Source organism: Apus apus, chromosome 2 (genome assembly GCF_020740795.1).
Source record: "Apus apus isolate bApuApu2 chromosome 2, bApuApu2.pri.cur, whole genome shotgun sequence".
NCBI classification, from domain to species: domain Eukaryota; kingdom Metazoa; phylum Chordata; class Aves; order Apodiformes; family Apodidae; genus Apus; species Apus apus.
Genome location: NC_067283.1, coordinates 44691393 through 44709867, shown reverse-complemented (window position 1 = coordinate 44709867; position 18475 = coordinate 44691393). Strand labels below are relative to the sequence as shown.

Here is an 18475-nt window from a genome sequence, read left to right as displayed (position 1 = left end):
AAGCCGTGAGGCAACTTGTAGTGAGTGTACCTTCTGGTTGAATTGCACATGCAGGCACTAAATATTGAATGGGAAGTTCTTCCTCACTGTTGTTCTTGATGTGCCTATCTTTGGATTAGCAGCAGAAAGCAGCTTCTCTTGTAGGATCATCCTTAGGCTGCAGGAAAAGCGGTTATGGCCATCTGTTGAGGAAAATGAGCAGTTTGCACTATGTTACATCTGTAAATGGGTAAACTCTTCCAAGTATTACATGTGTTTATGTACATACTTTGGTGTAATTGAGTGTAACTGAGGAATACAACTTGCTGCTTCATTTCCCTGTAACTGGTTGCCAGTGTGCTTTTGCAAGGTGGATAGTGGATAATTATAATTTCAAGTGTATTTTATGCATATGTAGATGATAATACGAGGATTAACATAGACTTTTAATGTTTCTTGTTTTTTCAGAATTGGCTAATTATCTCAAACAATTATTTTGGCTGAAATATGTTCTAAAGGCTCTCAGCTGAGTTTTATTTCATAGAAGAATTGTGACTGCTACACCTTGGAGTGCTGGAATTATTTGATTTTGTTCCAGGCTTATCTTTCTCTGAAGTATAGTGGAATATCAATTAAATATTGCTATTTAAGATTCTTTAATAAGTTACTATATTGTAAAGCTTCAGAACTGTTGTTAAGGAAAACAGTTTTCTTTTCCCTCTAATACCTAATTGGGAGAACTGATTTTAAAAAAATGCATGTCCTCAGAGTGAAAAAACATTTTTCCATGTTTCTTTTGATACGTTGCTTCATACAAGCAGCAAACTAAAGTGGCAAAGCTAAGAAAATTGCAATGGTTTTTAGAGATAAACAGTCAAATAAGTATGACATGGCAGTAGCTTTGAAGTTGTTGATAAGAGTGAGCTATTCAATTACATTTCTGTGATTACTATGCTTGTACGTCACTTACATTTGCAAACCACACGTGATTTGTTTATAATAGGCTCTTTTTTGTGTGACTCTCCTCAGTATGGTCTTTGAAGTGGATTCAATGGCCATGAGCATCTCCATGTATCATCAGTGTCTAGTCCCTATCCTTACAGCTACCTCTGCCTCAGGTATCATCTCAACAGTAGCACAGCAGACACTCAAGACCCAAGAGCCAAACCAGCAGGCAAATCATTTACTTATTTGGCACCCTGAATTTTACTGGAGCTGTTATTCAGTCCTGCTCGTAACTCCTCAGCTCGTGGAGTCATGTTACAGGACAGTATGAAGTTTGCTGGCATTTCTTTACTTTTCATTTTAAATAGTCTTTTAACGTTTATAATTGTGAGAAAGGGCTGTAGAGCATTGGTTCTAATGACTTGGAAGTGAAGTTAAGAACAAACCAAGTTGCTTTAATACTTTCTGAGATAAAATATGGCATTTCCATTATTTGGAAGAGGAACGCTGGGGCAGTTTCATGGTTTTGCATGGCAATATTGACTTGTAAGTGAAGGACTTACACATATTTAAGGAAACAGAACTGTGGCAAAGGGGACAACTATGGGTTTAGCCGTTACAGTGTGTTAGTATATAGATGAATTAGCCTGTTTTCTCTCTGGCTTCTACACTGTTTCCAATAAAATATATTCTGTTATCCTATTAAAACATCACACTGTCTTAGAAGGTGTCATTTTCTAAGCAGTACAAAATATAGACCCTCTGTACAAAAGCTTGTAAGCTGGCCTTGACATGGGAGAGGCAGACTCCTTGTAATTGGTACAAATCTGGTGAGCCTAAATAAAGCAGACTTTGGTTAATTCAGTGAAAAATCTCTGTTGTTTCTCCACTAAAAAGCATCGGTACTGCTTCCCAGTAGCAAAGGACCCTCTTGCATTTGTCCTTAGGGAAGTTATTTTGATTTCTTTTCTCTTCAGTCTCCACTCTTTTGTATTAATGGTTTTTAGATTTCTCTTCTGCATATTACAGTATTATAAGCTGGAGGACAGTGGGAGCTTTGCAAAATAAGAGGGGACTGATGGCATTAGCTACATGCTAAAGGAATAAGGGAGAATCTTAGATTTGCACTTCTAGTAGATGGTAATAGAATATATGTATTTTAGCTGCTGACTGCTACAGGTTCTTTGCATTGTATCAAGTGAGTCTGCCTTTGGACTGCTCAAAGCATCCGGAGTTGGGCACATTCAAGTATCTTCCAATGCTCTAGTTATATTGGGGGTTTCTCCTCCCTTAACTGAAATGGGATTGTTTGTATAGGTGCAGCACACTTTTGTACAGTGTTTTGTCATACATTAAATGTCTCAATTTCTTTCCAGGGACTTTTCCTTCTCTCCATACATAATTGAACCAGCTGGTTCTATGGTAATGAGTCTTTTTGAACTGTCAGTGTGTGTATATTTGCATTTACACTGCTGGCAGTTTGTTCTGAACCTTCTCCCCTTCTGTCCAGATAAATTACTTACACTATCAGATCTGTCTCATTGTTCACAATAGCACTGCTGTTGATTCTCCAGATCTTCCTTGCTGACTGGGTTTATTGCTCATTTTGCAAAAGGCTCTTTCAAACCTTGGTAGGTGTAACTTTAAATAAACCTTGTTAATTGTTGTAGAGTCAGAGAATCAAAAGGAAGGACAAAAAATCATCTTTTTAATTACACAAACTATCCTGTGGAGGAGTCTAGCTAACCTATTGACTTCTCTCTATACAGTAATTTACATTCAACTTAAATTTGACAGCTGGGATTTTGTCTGTGTTAGTTGTGATCATTTAAACTTCTGTAGCAATTTATAACATAGTTTATGTGAACCAGAATAATTTTTTGTTACTGATAGAATGAGGGTCTTGTGGAGGGGTTAGAGATATGGCTGGTGATCAGGAGTCTGTGAGCATCATCAAAGATAAGTAGTTGAATGACCATGTCTTAAGATAGTACTGGTTGTTCCTGTAAAGCAAGTTTCCAGGGATGACAAGAGAAAGGCCAAGAGGCAATGGTAACTGCTGCAATAAGGGAATTTTGATTAAACATAAGGAAAAAATAGTTCCTGGTGAGGTTGCTCAAACAATATAACAGGGGTTAGAGAAACCCTATGCTATGAAAATACTATGGTGAAAAAAGTGTAGTTTTACAGAAGAAATGGAGAGCAGTGAACATTGTTTCTGTGGCTGATTACTTGTTCCAAATAATTGATACAACTTTGCAATAAAGATAGGTCTGCTTTCTCCACAATCAGTCTGGGCCCTTGCTTGCCTATCTGCAGTCCTGGGCCAGCCAGGTGTCTTAGTAAGTTCCTGATTAAGCACATGGAATATTAATTTAATCAACTTGCTGAATCAGGACCTCATCCTGATGAGTTTCCATCTTTCCTCATTTGCACAAAGCTTATTTGCCGACCACACAGATGAATGAGAAGAAATGGGTTTTTTTTTTACAACCAAGGAAGTCTTGATGCCAACAACTGATAGAGTAATTCAGTGAGACAGGGAGTTCCAAATCACATAAAGATTCTTAAAGAGAAATGATTGCTGATTTCAATTAGTATCATTCCCTAAAGGGGTCCATGGCCTACATTCTGCTAGAGTTGAACAGTTAAATAAATAGTGCAAGCTTTTAAAGTTTTTATACCTGAACAATCAACATAATTTCATCCTTTTTTATAAATCCTACTCTTATTGTATTTCATGTAACTTTTTGTTGCATCATAATGGGAGACAGAAGCATGTAAAATCTTCAAGACCTGAGAAACGTGTATTTGAAGCCAGGGAATAAGTTTAGTTCAGGCTCCAAGAGGTGGTTCTGAAGCACTTGAACCCTCTGTGCCTGATAATTATTTTTTATTACTGTCTTGCCAAATGATAACATACACTGAGAGATTACCTGAGGCACTATATTACTCAGCTGCCCACTTTATTGAAATCAGTGGGTTAGTTTCTCTGTGGATTTCAGATTCGACCCTATAAAAATTTTATTATACTTTCAAAATGGTGTTTTATTTAATCAAATTCTCCTTGTCACTTAAAGCTAGTGATTTCACCTAAAAATGAATGTGACTACTTAGATTTTGATTTTGTCAGAGTTGTAACATGAATTGAGAATCTAGAAAATTAGAGAGAAAGACTTACCTAGTGCTACAAGGATCACATTTTTAATAATGTAGAAAAGAGGTTTCACATTTTTTTTAAATTGTGGACCCCTGTTTTCCAGCAGAAGCTGATAGTCTTGAGTTTTATGAGTTCTAAAATACTAACTCTAGACATGGTTTTCATACTTACTTTTATTAAACTGTAAACCCTGGAAGATCCACAAACCGTAGGTTCAAAGTTTTCTGATTAGAGAGTTCATCTGTGTTTTGGATGCTAAATATCTCTCCCATAATAAGTATAAATAACTAGGGATCAGCTACTACTACAACATCCAGTGCTTTTAGGTCTTTTCCTGTTTTGGGGCACTTAACTCACATCTCTTATTTCATGTCAGTCTACCATTAGTGTTTCCCACTGTATACACATACTGTAAACATCCTTTACCTTTCCAGGAGCAGTCTTGCTGTTTACTTTTGCGGTAGCAGACAGATGCTATTGACTTGTTTTCATTTCCCAACTAGGGTGGCAATGAAACAAGTAATTCAGACACAGTTCTCAACAAATGGTGACAGGAACCTTCAACCCCCAAATCCATTTGTGTGTACTTTTTCTGGAGTATAGGGTATTTTAAACAAACAAACAGACAAACAAACAGACAAACAAACAAAGCCCTGTTTCCAAATGCAGGGCACACTGGTCACTGCTTTTAATCTCAGCATCTTTCTCATTCCCGGCTCATTCATTACCTGAAGGTGAGGCTGAATGTACGTTTTCCTCTGATTCTTTGCAAAGTGCAGTAGAGAAGCAATTTCTTTGCACTTCACCCAGATAACTTGCAGAAAAGCTTTTGGAGATTGTGTGTGTGAAAGAGAGCAAAATGACAGCGTAGGCAGGGGAGAATGCTTGAGATCTGAAGTTAGATAGCATTTTAAATTTATTTCATGGTGCATATAAGGACCCTCGTTTTGTGGTGAGGTTCTGTAAAGTTCTGTGTGGGTCACCATTTTGAAACAAGGTGGATCTGATTTTGTGACCTGAATTCAAGGCTTTTAGAACTCTGAGAGAAGCTTGTACTCTTTGTATTTCACATCGGGGAGATCCTTGCTTCTGTAGGCTCTAGATGACTAAATGTTTTTAAGCCGTTCATTCCCTTGAAGAGGAGAAAGATGTAGCTGGCCAATGTAAATACTGGTTTTCAGTGTAATCAAGATATCTAGCCTGGCTCAAACTTCTGGACTTCTGTGCTGTTGTTTTTAATGAATTATCTACACATAGGAGCCTTTCTAGCACTAGTTGCCAGAAAAGCTGGACTTCTGTTTGTCTTTTGATTTTCTGTGTGGTTTTGGAGCCAAGGGGCCCAAATCATAGATTAGTATCCACCTGTGCTAACCAGGAAAAACAACAGATCACAGCGGCAATCTCTATCCTAAAAAGGTTACAATTTGATATTTCTCCTGCTTACTCACAGCAGTAGAGGTTGGAAAGGGCCTCTGCAGATCATCTATTCTGAACCCCTGCTCAAAGCAGGTCACTTATGGCCATGTCCTGACGAGTTTTGGGTATCTCCAAGGATGGAGCAGCTTGTTCCAGTGTTCCGCCAACCTTACAGTAAAAAGTTTTCTTCTATTCAGAATGTTCTGTATTTCAGATTGTGCTGATTGCCTCTTGTCCTGTTACTGGGCACTGCTGGCAAGAATTTGGTTTCATGTTCTTTATTCACCCCCCCATCACAAGTTTATACACACCAATAAGATCCATCTAAGCCATGAATCTGAAAAATGTCAAAAAAGCTCATTATTTCTACTAAATGAACTCTAAGTATGCCAGAAGGTCCTAGTTTTCTTTGTATTCCATAGGGTGCTATCAACATATTTTATGCTTCTTTTTTTTTTTTCTTTTTTTTTTTTTAAACCTTGGTTAATGTATTGGGTGTTTGGATTTCAGCACACTGTACTTGAAGGTGGCAAAACAGGCTTTTTGCACTTGGTACTGCCTTCTTCCTTGCTGTTTCACCATGGAGAGGAGAAATCACAAGCCTGGGTCCTGCTTCCTTGTTCTGTGCAGTCAAGCACTGGCTAATGAGTTTGTGTGGGAAGTGTGTAATGATACACTGTTTTCTTCATTTCAAGTGGAAATGAAAACGAATGTATGCAGCAATGAACTGGAAACTTCAGTAGTATGTGACTTATCATTTAGTCAACTTGGTTTTGTATCTGTGCAATTGCTTTCCACTCACAGATTCGGTGACTATTAAAGTCACAGGGACAAAGAAAGAATTGAGGTTCTAAGGAAGTTAAAAAGGAAGAGTCTGTAGCAAAGAAAAATGAAAAATCTATTAGTCCATCAATAATGTATGTAGTTAATTGAAAAAAAAAATCACACAACTTCTTACACAATCTAACTTGTCTTTGTTTACATAAAATAGTACTTTTTTTAGCCACTTTCAGTAGGCTCCACGTCTATTTTCCAGGCCCCCAGCTTCCTGGTAACATGACATCAGTACTACAGCCCAAACTGGTGCTTATATTAAAAGAAGAATGTAATGGGACAAAGGAATAAGACTATGGCTTGATCTTTTCCATTGATAAATTTAGAACTTGCAAAAGCTGAAGTAATAGTTGTAGTCATAAAAAGAAATATAATTTTATACTTACCCGCTGTTCTAAAAAAAAAATCCAGTGTATAATTATTGTGGGAGGCAGGAAAATATATTTCTTCCCCCTCATTCTGCTACTTTTTCTCCTTTAGCGTTGAAATTATCTGGTATAATTAATCACCAACCTATCTCTGCACAAAGGATGACATTTCATTAATGATTTAAGATGTGCATGAGACAAAATTAACCCAATTTTCAAATGGATTTCAATTTGGAAAGGGCAATATGTCTTGTAAATGTGTGGGCTGAGCTTGTTGAGCAGCTTTCTGAAAGAGATGGGATAATAAAATGACGAATAGACAGCAGTCCCTCTCTGCTACCTCAGTTTCTGATGATCTTTTTCTAAACCCAGTTGATGGAAACTTAGGTACCTGACATTTTATATCAGGGGTATGTTAGAAATAGATGAGAAAAAATAAGACTTGTGATGATTGCTAGCAAAATACATACAAATAAAATTTTAACTTTAACTTTTAGTGAAGTAGCTAAAAGCTAAATGGCTTTGTTGAAGTTACCCCAACCTCATTCTGTTCTCTTTTTGAAAAAAAAAAGCAACATAATTAAGAAAACCAGTCTCCCAAATGTTGTCTTGAGACGTCACTTTTGGTAGCACATTTTCCTGACATTTTATTTGGTGTTTTGTTGAGGTATCAGATGTCAGGTCCCTCTTGTATGCAGAATATTGCTTCTCAAATTATGATGGTTCTGATCAGGTTAGAGCCCAGTTTCCTCTGTTTGCCTTTCCTTTCAAGCTAGGACTGTGATCTTGCTGTCACTGATGTGAATTTACCCAGCACAAAATGATGTTCCCTGCCCTGTAACAGGCTGAGATTTGAGAGATGCTGGTCTATTTTCAGTATCAAGAGTATTGAGTAAAAATATATGAGAAGCTGAACTAGTGTATGGGAATACGCAGCATCAAAGTTCAGCATATTCTTTGGGCTTTATAGCATAGCCTGCTACTACCATTTTACATGTTCTGTTTAGTTTTTTCCAGTCATGTTTTCTTCATAGTGGTAAATCCAAAGGAAAGTAGCTTAGGTGACAGCACTTACAAGTAAATGAAAAAGGTTATTTTGATCTTATGATGTCGGGCACTGTGGTCACGATGTGGCTCATGTTTCATAGAATCCTAGGGGTTGGAAGGGACCTCGAAAGATCATCCAGTCCAACCCCCCTGCCAGAGCAGGGTCACCTAGAGCACATCACACAGGAAGGCGTCCAGGCGGGTTTTGAATGTCTCCAGAGAAGGAGACTCCACAACCTCTCTGGGCAGCCTGTTCCAGTGCTCTGTCACTCTCACAGTAAAAAATTTTTTTCTGATATTCACCTTAAACCTCCTATGGTCCAATTTGTATCCATTACTCCTTGTCCTATCATTGGTCATCACTGAAAAAAGCTTAACTCCATCTTCTTGACACTCACCCTTTACGTATTTGTAAACATTGATGAGGTCCCCCCTCAGTCTCCTTTTCTCCAAACTAAAGAGACCCAGCTCCCTCAGCCTTTCCTCATAAGGGAGATGTTCCACTCCCTTAATCATCTTTGTTTCGAGAAGTCTGTTTAACCGGAAGGATATAGGCCTACAGACCCTGAGCTAGAGAATGGTTGGAGTCCATTCACTCCAAACCCAACAGACTGGAGTCTTCACAGAAACCAGTGGTCACATATTAAGTTGCTGTATAGATCTGAATAATTGTAAATTGTTAACAAGCTTTTCTTTTCTCTACAAGGAGAGCACATCATCTGCCTCATTGTTCAGACTTACATTCCTGAAGTTTATCTGTATGTAATAGAGGTCTGCAGAGTATTGCTAACTCATCTATCGCCAAGTAGGGAAACTGGATTTTCCAAAGGTGTGGTTTTGTGGTTTTTGTTTGTAACTTGCAGAATTGGGGGAAATAAAACTTCACTTCCATTTCCATGTCACCAAAATTTACCTTCTGTCAAAGCAGTTCTCAAAAATCATTAACTTCTGAGAACAGGGGGTTGTGAAAGAGATAGTGAAGAGGTTTGAAACAGACCACAAGAAAACTTTTGGTTATTTGGTAAAATAAATCTGTACTCTAAAAGTTTGAAATTATTTTTTTTGCAGCTCTTACATATGGGATAAGACAGGGTGAAAGCACTAATCCTTGTGTCTTCTTGTACTAGGAAACAGATTTTTAGGGGTTTCACTGTGAAAATCAGAAAAAGGGAGCAGATTAAAGTGTTCCAATATTCTTTTTTGAGGCAAAAAAGGTCATAGTGATTTTGCTAATCTCTGTGTTAATTATTTTTTTTCTTTGTTTCTGTTGAGAGCAAAGGCTTGAGTTGCAGGATTGATGCGGGTGTGTGTTATGAAGGGCCAGAGGTTCATAGTATTCCAACCATGTGTTGTTGCCGTCAATCTTGTCTACTTGCTTAGAGATGGAGGAGGTAATCTGCAGTAAGTGTGTGGACTAAAATGTATGTTAGAATTTAAGGTTGATATGAAGGGGGCCTTCTACAGCATTTACACGAGAAGTTTATGAACGATGAAGCACATGCTTTTTAGACAAAGTATGGAGAATATAAAGCAGATTCAAGAAGTGCTGAACAAATTTAATTTAGCCTTGTTACTGGAATGAGATTTTATCAGGAATAATGCAGAATTACCATCCTGTCTATCCTTTGGCCTGGGGAAATGCAGTTCTCGAAACAGGAAGAGAGCTGGAAGTCGAGGTCACGGTTCATCCCCAGAGTAAAGCGGCATGATGGAAAGCTTCATTCTAAAGTTGGCTTATTTCTAAACAGACAAGATTATGCATTTCTTTCTCCCTTAGGTATTTGTTTGATTTTATTTTTTCTGCTTTTGCTCTGGATTGCAGTTAGGGAGTCCCACTGGTTAGCAGAAGCATTGTGTTGGCTTCCGCATGGAAGGAAGGACTGTACTGTGCGTGCACTGCCCTTAATGCATCTTTTCTGTCTTTCAGAAAAAGGAATGAAGAAAATGAGTAACATCTATGAATCAGCCGCCAATACCCTGGGAATTTTTAACAGCCCATGCCTGACTAAAGTGGAGCTGCGAGTTGCATGCAAAGGCATATCAGACAGGGATGCCCTCTCAAAGCCAGATCCTTGTGTCATCCTTAAAATGCAATCACACGGCCAGTGGTTTGAGGTGAGTGTTTAATATAATAAAAAATATTCTTCTGATGCTTTAGGATGGCATAGAGAAACTTAGGCAACATTCAAATAGGAAGAACAATAAAGCCAAGAAGCAATTTGTAGGCTGTGGCTTAATCTTGTAAGAGTGAAAGGAGATTTTCCATTAACACACTTTGAATGAGATTCCTAATGATACTTTGAACTTCTTTTTGGAGTCTAGATTAAAAATGAAGATGATGAAAGAATGAAACATCATAAAACCTTTTCCCTTGGGCCCTCTTGTTTTATAAAAGCTATACAACAGCAGAGATAATGATAGTGACCATCATGCTTTCTAATCTAAAGAAGAAAAATGCTGTGGAAGAGGGGAATATTTATTACTAGTTGGCAAGGAATTTGGTGAGAGTAATTTGATTTTCAAATTTGGAGCATTACAGCTAGATTCAGAGTTGCCATTAGTAACTTAAAATAATGCATTTGCCTCGTCAATTTGTGTAGTATTGTAGATTGTATATTTAATTAAAATCCCACTTTGTCATTTTACCTGATCTTAGAAACAATTTGATTGACAAATGGAAAAGGGATGTCTTAGAGACAAATAGTAAATAAAGAAAATTATAATGGAAAGTAATATTTTAAGTGAAATCTTAGGGTTTATTTTACTTAAAAGTTACTTTTGAGTGTTTATGATTAATCAAGCTAAAAGGTATGAATTTTAATGGAAAGTATGCATAAGAAGAATAGCAATGCATTAAATCCAGCTATTATTTTGAGTGAGTATTCATCCCTCTTCTTTCAACAGTTTTAGCATTCAGAAAAAGATTGTTATCTATCAAAAGATAAAAATAGTAATAGCTGCTACCATATAGAGGAAGCAAAATCCTAGACTGATGAGTTTTTTAGTTTAGCATTTTCAGCCAAGTCTGTCAGACTTTTGGGGGTTTGTTCCAGTTGTTCCAATTGAGTCATTTTGGCTTATGGATTTCTGAAATTTTTCAAGTGCAGGCTCAGTACCAGCATAGCAAACTTAAGATTTTTTTTTCGGCTGTAGTCTTCTTAGTTCACTGCTGTGGAACCTTTAGGTAGGTTTCTGGTAGAAAAACAGTCCATAAGTAGAAAAAAAACCTCTCATGTTTGTCCTAGTGCTACAAAATCAGTATCTTCATGTAACAGAAATTTAAGGTGATATAATAGCCTCAAAAAAGGTAATTCTAGCTAGCCATGTAGAAAGGAGAATTTAGGTGCACTGTATGTAGTCACTCAAATAGTAGAAGTTAACCAAGCAATGAATCAAAGGTAAAAATAAGTAAAACGCCCCTTTCTGGAAAGGACAGATTGAAATATTTTTGGCCACTTCAGTTCTCTGAGTAACTTCGAGTGCATTTTACACAGTTTATCTGTGGCCAGTTATGAGCAGGATAAGTATCTTGAAATAATATGTTCTTATGTTGTAATGGAAATTTCCTTTATTTGATGCTGGTTTTAATTTGCAAAGTGATTGAATAGAGGATTTTGTAGAGAATAGATCTGTTCGCTGATATAATTCTCATCTTATGACAGTTGCTCCTACTGTCTGATGAAAGTCCAGGGTATTCATTTTAGTATGAACAAGAAGTTTTTATTAGTTCATGTTCCTATTAGTGCTGCAGAGCTAATACATCTCTGACATGCTGAGCCCTTTCCTATTCTGGCCCACACATTCTCAACAGAATAGTTAATTAAGTTCCAGTTGCTGAGCTAAATTGGGCAGAGTTGCTCAGGTATAGGTGAAGATGTAATTGGCTGGAAGAGTCTTCTGCTGTTGACAATCAATGATTCGGCAAGACCTGAGACAGTAGATGGACAAGAAATTTTAAAAAAATCTGGTTACCAAGTGAAATGAGTATATTCAACGTAGAAATCACAACCAAAAGAGGAGTAGAAATCAAAAGTTTTGCGTTTATGAATGTAATGACTTCACAAACTTGTCCTGAATTTCAACATATCTTAAACCCCTTGAAGGCTGGATGTCTCCCAACAGACTGCAACAAAATCCAGCTTTACTGAAACATGCATACTAATTAGATATTCCTATTGTGTGGAGGATCTATGAACAGGGAGCAGCTGGGTTGAAGGTGCCTGAAACACAGATTGTGATCTGTGTATGGTTGTCCTCTTGCAAATAGCTTCTTTTGAAAGATATGGAACATACAGAGAACTAACTGCCCAGCACCTACTGGGCCAGATGCAGCTGAAGCTGGTGGGCTTAAAGTGATAAGATTGTAATGTGCATGCTATTTGAGACACTAGGATGTGATGGATTCACTCTACAGATGCAGACAATCCCTGAAAGTGGGATGTCTGTGCATAATGTCTCTGGCAAAATTTTGAGAAACCATATCAGCCTGTCACTGAGGAGAATGTTTTGGATTCTTTAATACTTTTTTTTTTCAGTTCTGCAGTACCGTGTGTGTATATATGTATGTAAATTATGGCACCTGCACATATAGAATGAAAATATCCGTGCTGTTGTAGAGTGGGTAGGTGCTGTTTCCAGAGATTGGAAATGACATATATATTGGGGTTTTTGTTTGTTGCTTTTTGTTTGTTTGTTTGTTATTAACTGTGGATGTTTTTCTTTTGGGTTTTTTTTTTTCAGTCACAGAATGTCTGAGGTTGGAAGGGATTTCTAGAGGACATCTGGTCCAAACCCACTTCTCAAGCAGGGACACCTAGGTCCAGTTGCCCAGGACTGTCTCAGATTATTTTTAATGTATATAAGGAGGGGGACTCCACAACCTCCCTGAGCAACCTGTGCCTGGTCACCCTCACAGTGACAGGTGTTTCCTGAAGTTCAAAGGGAACTTCCTATGTTTCAGCTGGTGCCTATTTCCTCTGGTCCTGGCACTGGCCACTACTGAAATGAAGCCCGACTGTTTTCTTTATATGTTCCCTTCAGATATTGATATATGTTGATAAGATCTCCCTGAGTGTTCCAGGTGTGACCTCACCTGTTCTGAGTAGAGGAGAAGGATCACCTTCCTTGATTTTCTAGCAATAATTTGTCTAATGCAACCATGGATACCATGTGCCTTTGCCACAAGGGTACATTGCTGGCTCGTGTTCAACTCTGTGTCCACCAGGACCCTCATGTGCTTTTCTGCAAAGCTGCTTTCCAGCTGGTTCCGACCCTCAGCATGTACTGTTGCGTGAGGTTACTCTTCTGCAAGAGTTGGGCTCTGTACTTCCCTCTGGTGAACTTCATGAAGTTACTGTTGGGTTGTTCCTCCAGCCTGTCAAGGTCTCTCTGGATGGCAGCATGACCCTCTGGCATATCAGCCACTCCTGCCAGTCTGGTGTCATCTGCAGACTTGCTGAGAGTACACTCTACTGTGTCATCCAGATCAATGACAGTGTTAAACAGGACAGGATCCAGTATTGATGTCTGTGGTATGCTGCTAGTTACTGACCTCCAACTAGACTTATTGCTGCTGATCACCAGCCTCTGGGCCCCACCATTCAGACAGTTTTCAGTCCACTTCATTGTTTGCTTATCCAGCCCACATATCATCAGCTTTTCTATGAGGATCTTACCAGAGACAGCATAAAAATCCTCACTGAAGTTCCAGGTAGACAGTAGCCACTGCTTTCTCCTCATCTGCCAGGCTGGTCACTTCATCATAGAAGCTTGTCAAGTTGATCAAGCATGACTTCCCCTTGGTGAAGCCATGTTAATTATTCATGATAATTTTCTTGTTCTTGGTGTGCCTGGAAAGGGTTTCCAGAATTAACTGCTCTGTCACCTTCCCAGGAGTCCAGGTGAGGTTGACTGGCCTGTAGTTCCTTGAGTCGTTTGAGGATGGCCCCATTATTCCTCAGATGTGAAACCATTAGGAGCACAGGCAGAGCATGGACAATTACTTATTGAAGTCTCAATGTTGTCCTCTATTCTGGCCCCTATATGCTTTCTGGTTTTTCTCTTCGTGTCTGGGTAGATGTTTCCTTATAAACAAACCTGCATGTCCCTCCACGTATGAATGTTGATGCTATCTGAAAAGCACAATCTCCACCAATCTAGAATTAAAATTACCTGTCTCTCCTGGGAAAATCAGCAGTTTACTCCTTCCCTCACACAAAGTTTGCTTTTTCAGCCTGAGATGATGGCGTGTGGTATAGCAGAACTGAAGATTATGTTATCCATATGTGCTAAAAGACAGTTTGCTTATCCGGGGCTGAATTTTAGCTCTTCTGGCCTTAATTTTGGGCAACTAAGGCTAAACTTGCAGGGTGGCCAGATGTGAATAGGTTTGTTTACTGGAATAGGTTAATTAAATGTTGACTGAAAGCACAATTTTGGTGAAACTCACTGAGTCCTGATAAAACTGTGCTGGGTAAACCCACAACTTTTCATTTTAGTGCTTAAAAAATAAGAGGCATTCACTTGTCACTTAGCATGACATTTGATTTGAAGGATCAGCTTGACGTGATTAAAAAAAGCAAAACTGAGTTTTCTTTTTTTTTTTTTTTTGCTTTAAGCACTAACCCTGAACATCCACACAGACCTTCATGCAGAGAGTAGAGACTTGTGAGCTCGGAAGTGCATTTAACTAATTAATGTGTGGAATACCTGTGGAGCCTACTAAACAGGCTACCTAGGCATCAAGATACAGGAAGCTCTTCATCTCTATTTGCTTTTCCTCTTAGTCCCGCTCTCTTGCTTAATTTTTAATTTAATTCCAGAGTCCTCCTTCTGCCTCTTCACCTGCCTCAGCTCCCTGTTTCCATTCCCAGCACTTGCCGCCTTGTTTTGCTTCTCTGCATATTGGAGGGTGGGGGAGATTCCTTGCCCCTTCTTAGCATGGAGAAAGGATCTGAAGAGAAGACCTTGAGGCAGACTCCAGCTACTTGTTTCCATAGTTACCTAAGTCTCTCTGATGTTATCCATCTGTGGCTGTTACAGCCCACCGCAGAAGCCAACAAGCCATGAAATAGGGGAGTCTGTGGGTTGCCATGTTCCATGACTCTACCAAACTATTCCAGAATAACTACAAAAGTGCTGTGAAGAGGAGAAAAAAAGTAGTGTGTGTACATATAAACAAACCCAAATAAATGTATTTTTTTTCTGTTTTTGTAGGTGAACAGAGTAATAGTTAAAGCATTTGGATGGAACTGAAAGTTTAGTGATCAGGAAGAAAAACTACCACCTCTAGCAGCCATACAGAATCAGGCTCAGGGCCTGTCTAATCCTGTCTTGCATTTGCTAGCTGGGGACAGTGAAGAAGTGTGAGAGCAGGAAAACATAAAAGTGTCTTTCCACCTTGCTCTGCTAGCCCTCAGCAATCTGCACCTTGGGGAGATCTTCAGCAAGAATTTGTCTCTTTGTAATAAAACAAACGAATAAAACCAAACAACCCCCCCCACAAAACCAAAAGCAAACCAAACAAAAAAACATTGGTAGATTTAACTTCCATAACTTTATTCAAATAATTTAAAAAGTTTTTGTATTTAAAAAATTCAATTCCATTTTATCCTGGGACATAGAGTTCTGCAGCTTATGTAGGTGGTTGAATGAAGTGATATTACTTGTGTTTTTTGGACGTGAAACTTACTGATTAATTTTGAGTCCCTTGTTTCTGTGTTCTAGGAGACACTATTCATCCCTAATTAATTTTCTCAGTGCCATTTGGGATTTTAGTCTTACGATTTGTTTGTGGCTGTATAAGAAGGTGACTATTAGTGTCCTGTATTTTGAAGATTAAGAACATCTATCTTGTCAAGGAACACGGATTAATTTGGATAGCTATTTGAACCCTGTTTATTTAAGAACATTTTAGGGATGCAGTATCAAAGCTAGTGCTAGATTCCCATAGAGATTTTCAATCAATGTTTTTGGAATTTATTCTTTGCTATAAAGAGTTGCAAGACTTCACAGTGGGCTGCCTTACTGAATGTTGGCTTTTTGAATTATTATTTTTAAGTGTCAGACAATGCTAGAGCAAGTTATAGATACTCCTTTTCTGATTTCACTCTTAACATTTCAACTTGGTGAGCAGACATCCTGAACAAAATTAATTGTAATTAATGAGGTAGCAGTAAGATGAACATCCCATTTTACAAGGATTTTTCTCTGACAAAGAAAAGGATTTGCAAAGTTTCAATGAGATGTTTTGGATCAGATTATGCTCAATTTGGTGGCAAGGAGATAGGTTCACTGAATAGCTATTATGAAATTAGGTCTTCTCATTGTGTAGAAACTTCTTATTCATTTGCAGATTTGGGGTTTCTTCTCTTCCAGATATAGAAAGGGGCTAGTAATTGCAAATTAGGTTTATTGAAAATACTTTTGGATTCATACAAATCTTGATTGATAAAAGACAACAGGGAAGAACTGAGTTTTTAATTGAAACAAGCATGACCTTCATTGGAAAAGATGGGCAATGAAATTCTTTGTAATTAAGCCACCATGAGGCTGAGGTCCTGCCATTCCTGGCTTGGAGCCTGGTTCTCTCACTTATATCTTTAGAGCACTTAGTCTTGTGCACAGATCTATGCCCTAAACATCTTGCAGCTGATGATGTGTTAGCTGAAGTGCTGATTACTGACCTTTGGACCTTAGAGGAAACAGGAGCAGTCCTGCTGCATTCATTCCCTAGGAGATATTCCTAGAAGATGATACTTTAGAGTTCTTCAGGTGTATTTAGAGCCCTTTTGTTTTGACTTGTCAAACAGAAAGCTAAAATTTTATTTATACAACAGCAATGTGCCTGTGTATATGTCTTTTATAGTCTATTGTATCTTCATAATTCCATATGGTAGTTTTCTTTCACCTTTTTCATTAAGCATACGTGGATGCTAAGGAATGCTTCTTTGCTCAAGACTACTTGGTATCCTCTGTTGCTGCCAAGATTTGCTTTTAGCTTCTGCTTTCTGCTGCTAGTAGATTTCCCTGATGTCTGTCTGTATGGTGCGAGTGACAAAGACAGCTCATCTTTTCCAAACACCACTCAAGTCTGCAGGGCCAGGCTGCAGGCCAACTGAATATTTTATCTCTGTCCACTCTCAGCCTGAATTCATCAAAATGGATATTTTACTTTCCAAGACTTGATATTTTGAAAGCGTTCTCAGTTGCAAGGATTTGCCTGCTAAAGATCTCCTGTCATTAACTCTTTCAGGAAAAAGAAAAGTTCTCTGCATGGACATGGGCCTGTTGTCCAACAATTTAAGCATAAGTGGGCCCTGATGCTGGCAGCAAATCACCAGCTGTCTTCTGAGAATAATAGACTTGGTATATTCCCTTGCAAATTCTTAGCCTTACAGGTATCTTTAAAAAGTACATGTTCTTTGAAAGACAGTTTCATTATAATGAAGGCAGGAGTGATTAATCTACTATGAATTTTTCCTTCATATCCTACAGAACATATTTCATAATATTCTGTTCAACTCCTAATGCACTGAGTACATTCTTACGAACATATATGCATAAACTCAAAACCTGGAACTACACTTTGTTACCCTTCGTCTTAAAAAGAAAGACAACTCTCTTCCTCTTCCAAGTCTATTCCAACGACTTATGCAAAGTCAGAAGTCTGAAAACTAATGGCTGTAAATCTTACATGTTGGCAAATATTTCATTAGAAGCTGGTACTGGGAATTTTTCCTCCTGTGCCTAGTTCAGTAACATGAACATCATTAGATTTTTATGAGATTTTTTTCTTTTTTACCCCAGGTAGTAATAAGTGACTATTTATTTTAAATCTGTTTTATGATTACTCTTTTTTGGTTTTATCTCATCAATCACTGCTGCTTTCTCTTGAGCCTTCTCCTTGTATCAGCATTTAAACATAGCCACAGTGCTTTTTTTTCCTGTCTTTTAAAATCAACTAGTCTTTTTAAATCAACTAGTCTTTAAACTTGAACTCATTGAAACCAGACAGATTGTCTCAACTAAAGTAAAATGCTGTCACTTTGAGTCAATATATGTGAACTATCATAATGTTCCACTAGCTCAAACAGCACTTTCTGCCTCTGTAGTGCAGCTTGTGAAATGTATCACATGCGCAAATGAGAGAAAGAGAAAAATTGTGTTGTAGGAATCTGCTTTTGTACTGAGAGTGGTTGTGTTTGGGCTGGTTGCTTCCTTTCTACCAGAGCTGTGGAATCACCTGCCACAGCAGAAGCAGGAGACTGACTTCTGACTGTATCTGTCCAACTAAATCTCTTCAGGTCTCCCATCTTCATGTCATGGCAGAGTGAAGAGTTTTTTCTCATAGTTTACATAAATGAATAAAAACAAGTGTACCCTTGGGAAGTCAGGAAGAAGCACTTACATAGAGAGGTGGTAAAAGCTACATGGTCTGTCCCTGATTTTATGGCCTGGAGCATCCTCTACTGGGAAGATCTGCTGTTGGAACCAATTTCCAGGAACCTTCTTCCTGGTAAATCTGACCCTGAGAGAGCCATAGAATTGAAAGAACCAAAAGACTTGTGGGATCACATAGTCATTTTTTCATGTTAGGAAATAGTTACTTGCTTAAAAATCAGTTTAATACTCTATTAACTTGGGTGAAAACCTGAACGATCAGTACTTGTTTACATCCTCATTCAGTTTCCAGTTGGTCAGAGACTGTGGAAATGATTGAAGAGCT

At 38.2% G+C, this 18475-nt stretch overlaps 1 protein-coding gene across 2 annotated transcripts in view; it reads left to right on the top strand.

The window, feature by feature from the left end:
* CPNE4 (copine 4) overlaps positions 1-18475 on the top strand; it is a 229531-nt gene that overhangs the window by 38983 nt on the left and 172073 nt on the right. For both annotated transcript variants that reach the window (XM_051612099.1, XM_051612100.1), the window contains exon 2: positions 9677-9864. In XM_051612099.1, coding sequence (XP_051468059.1) covers positions 9685-9864 — 180 coding nt within the window. In that variant the 5' untranslated portion in view covers positions 9677-9684. The remainder of the gene's footprint in view (positions 1-9676; positions 9865-18475) is intronic.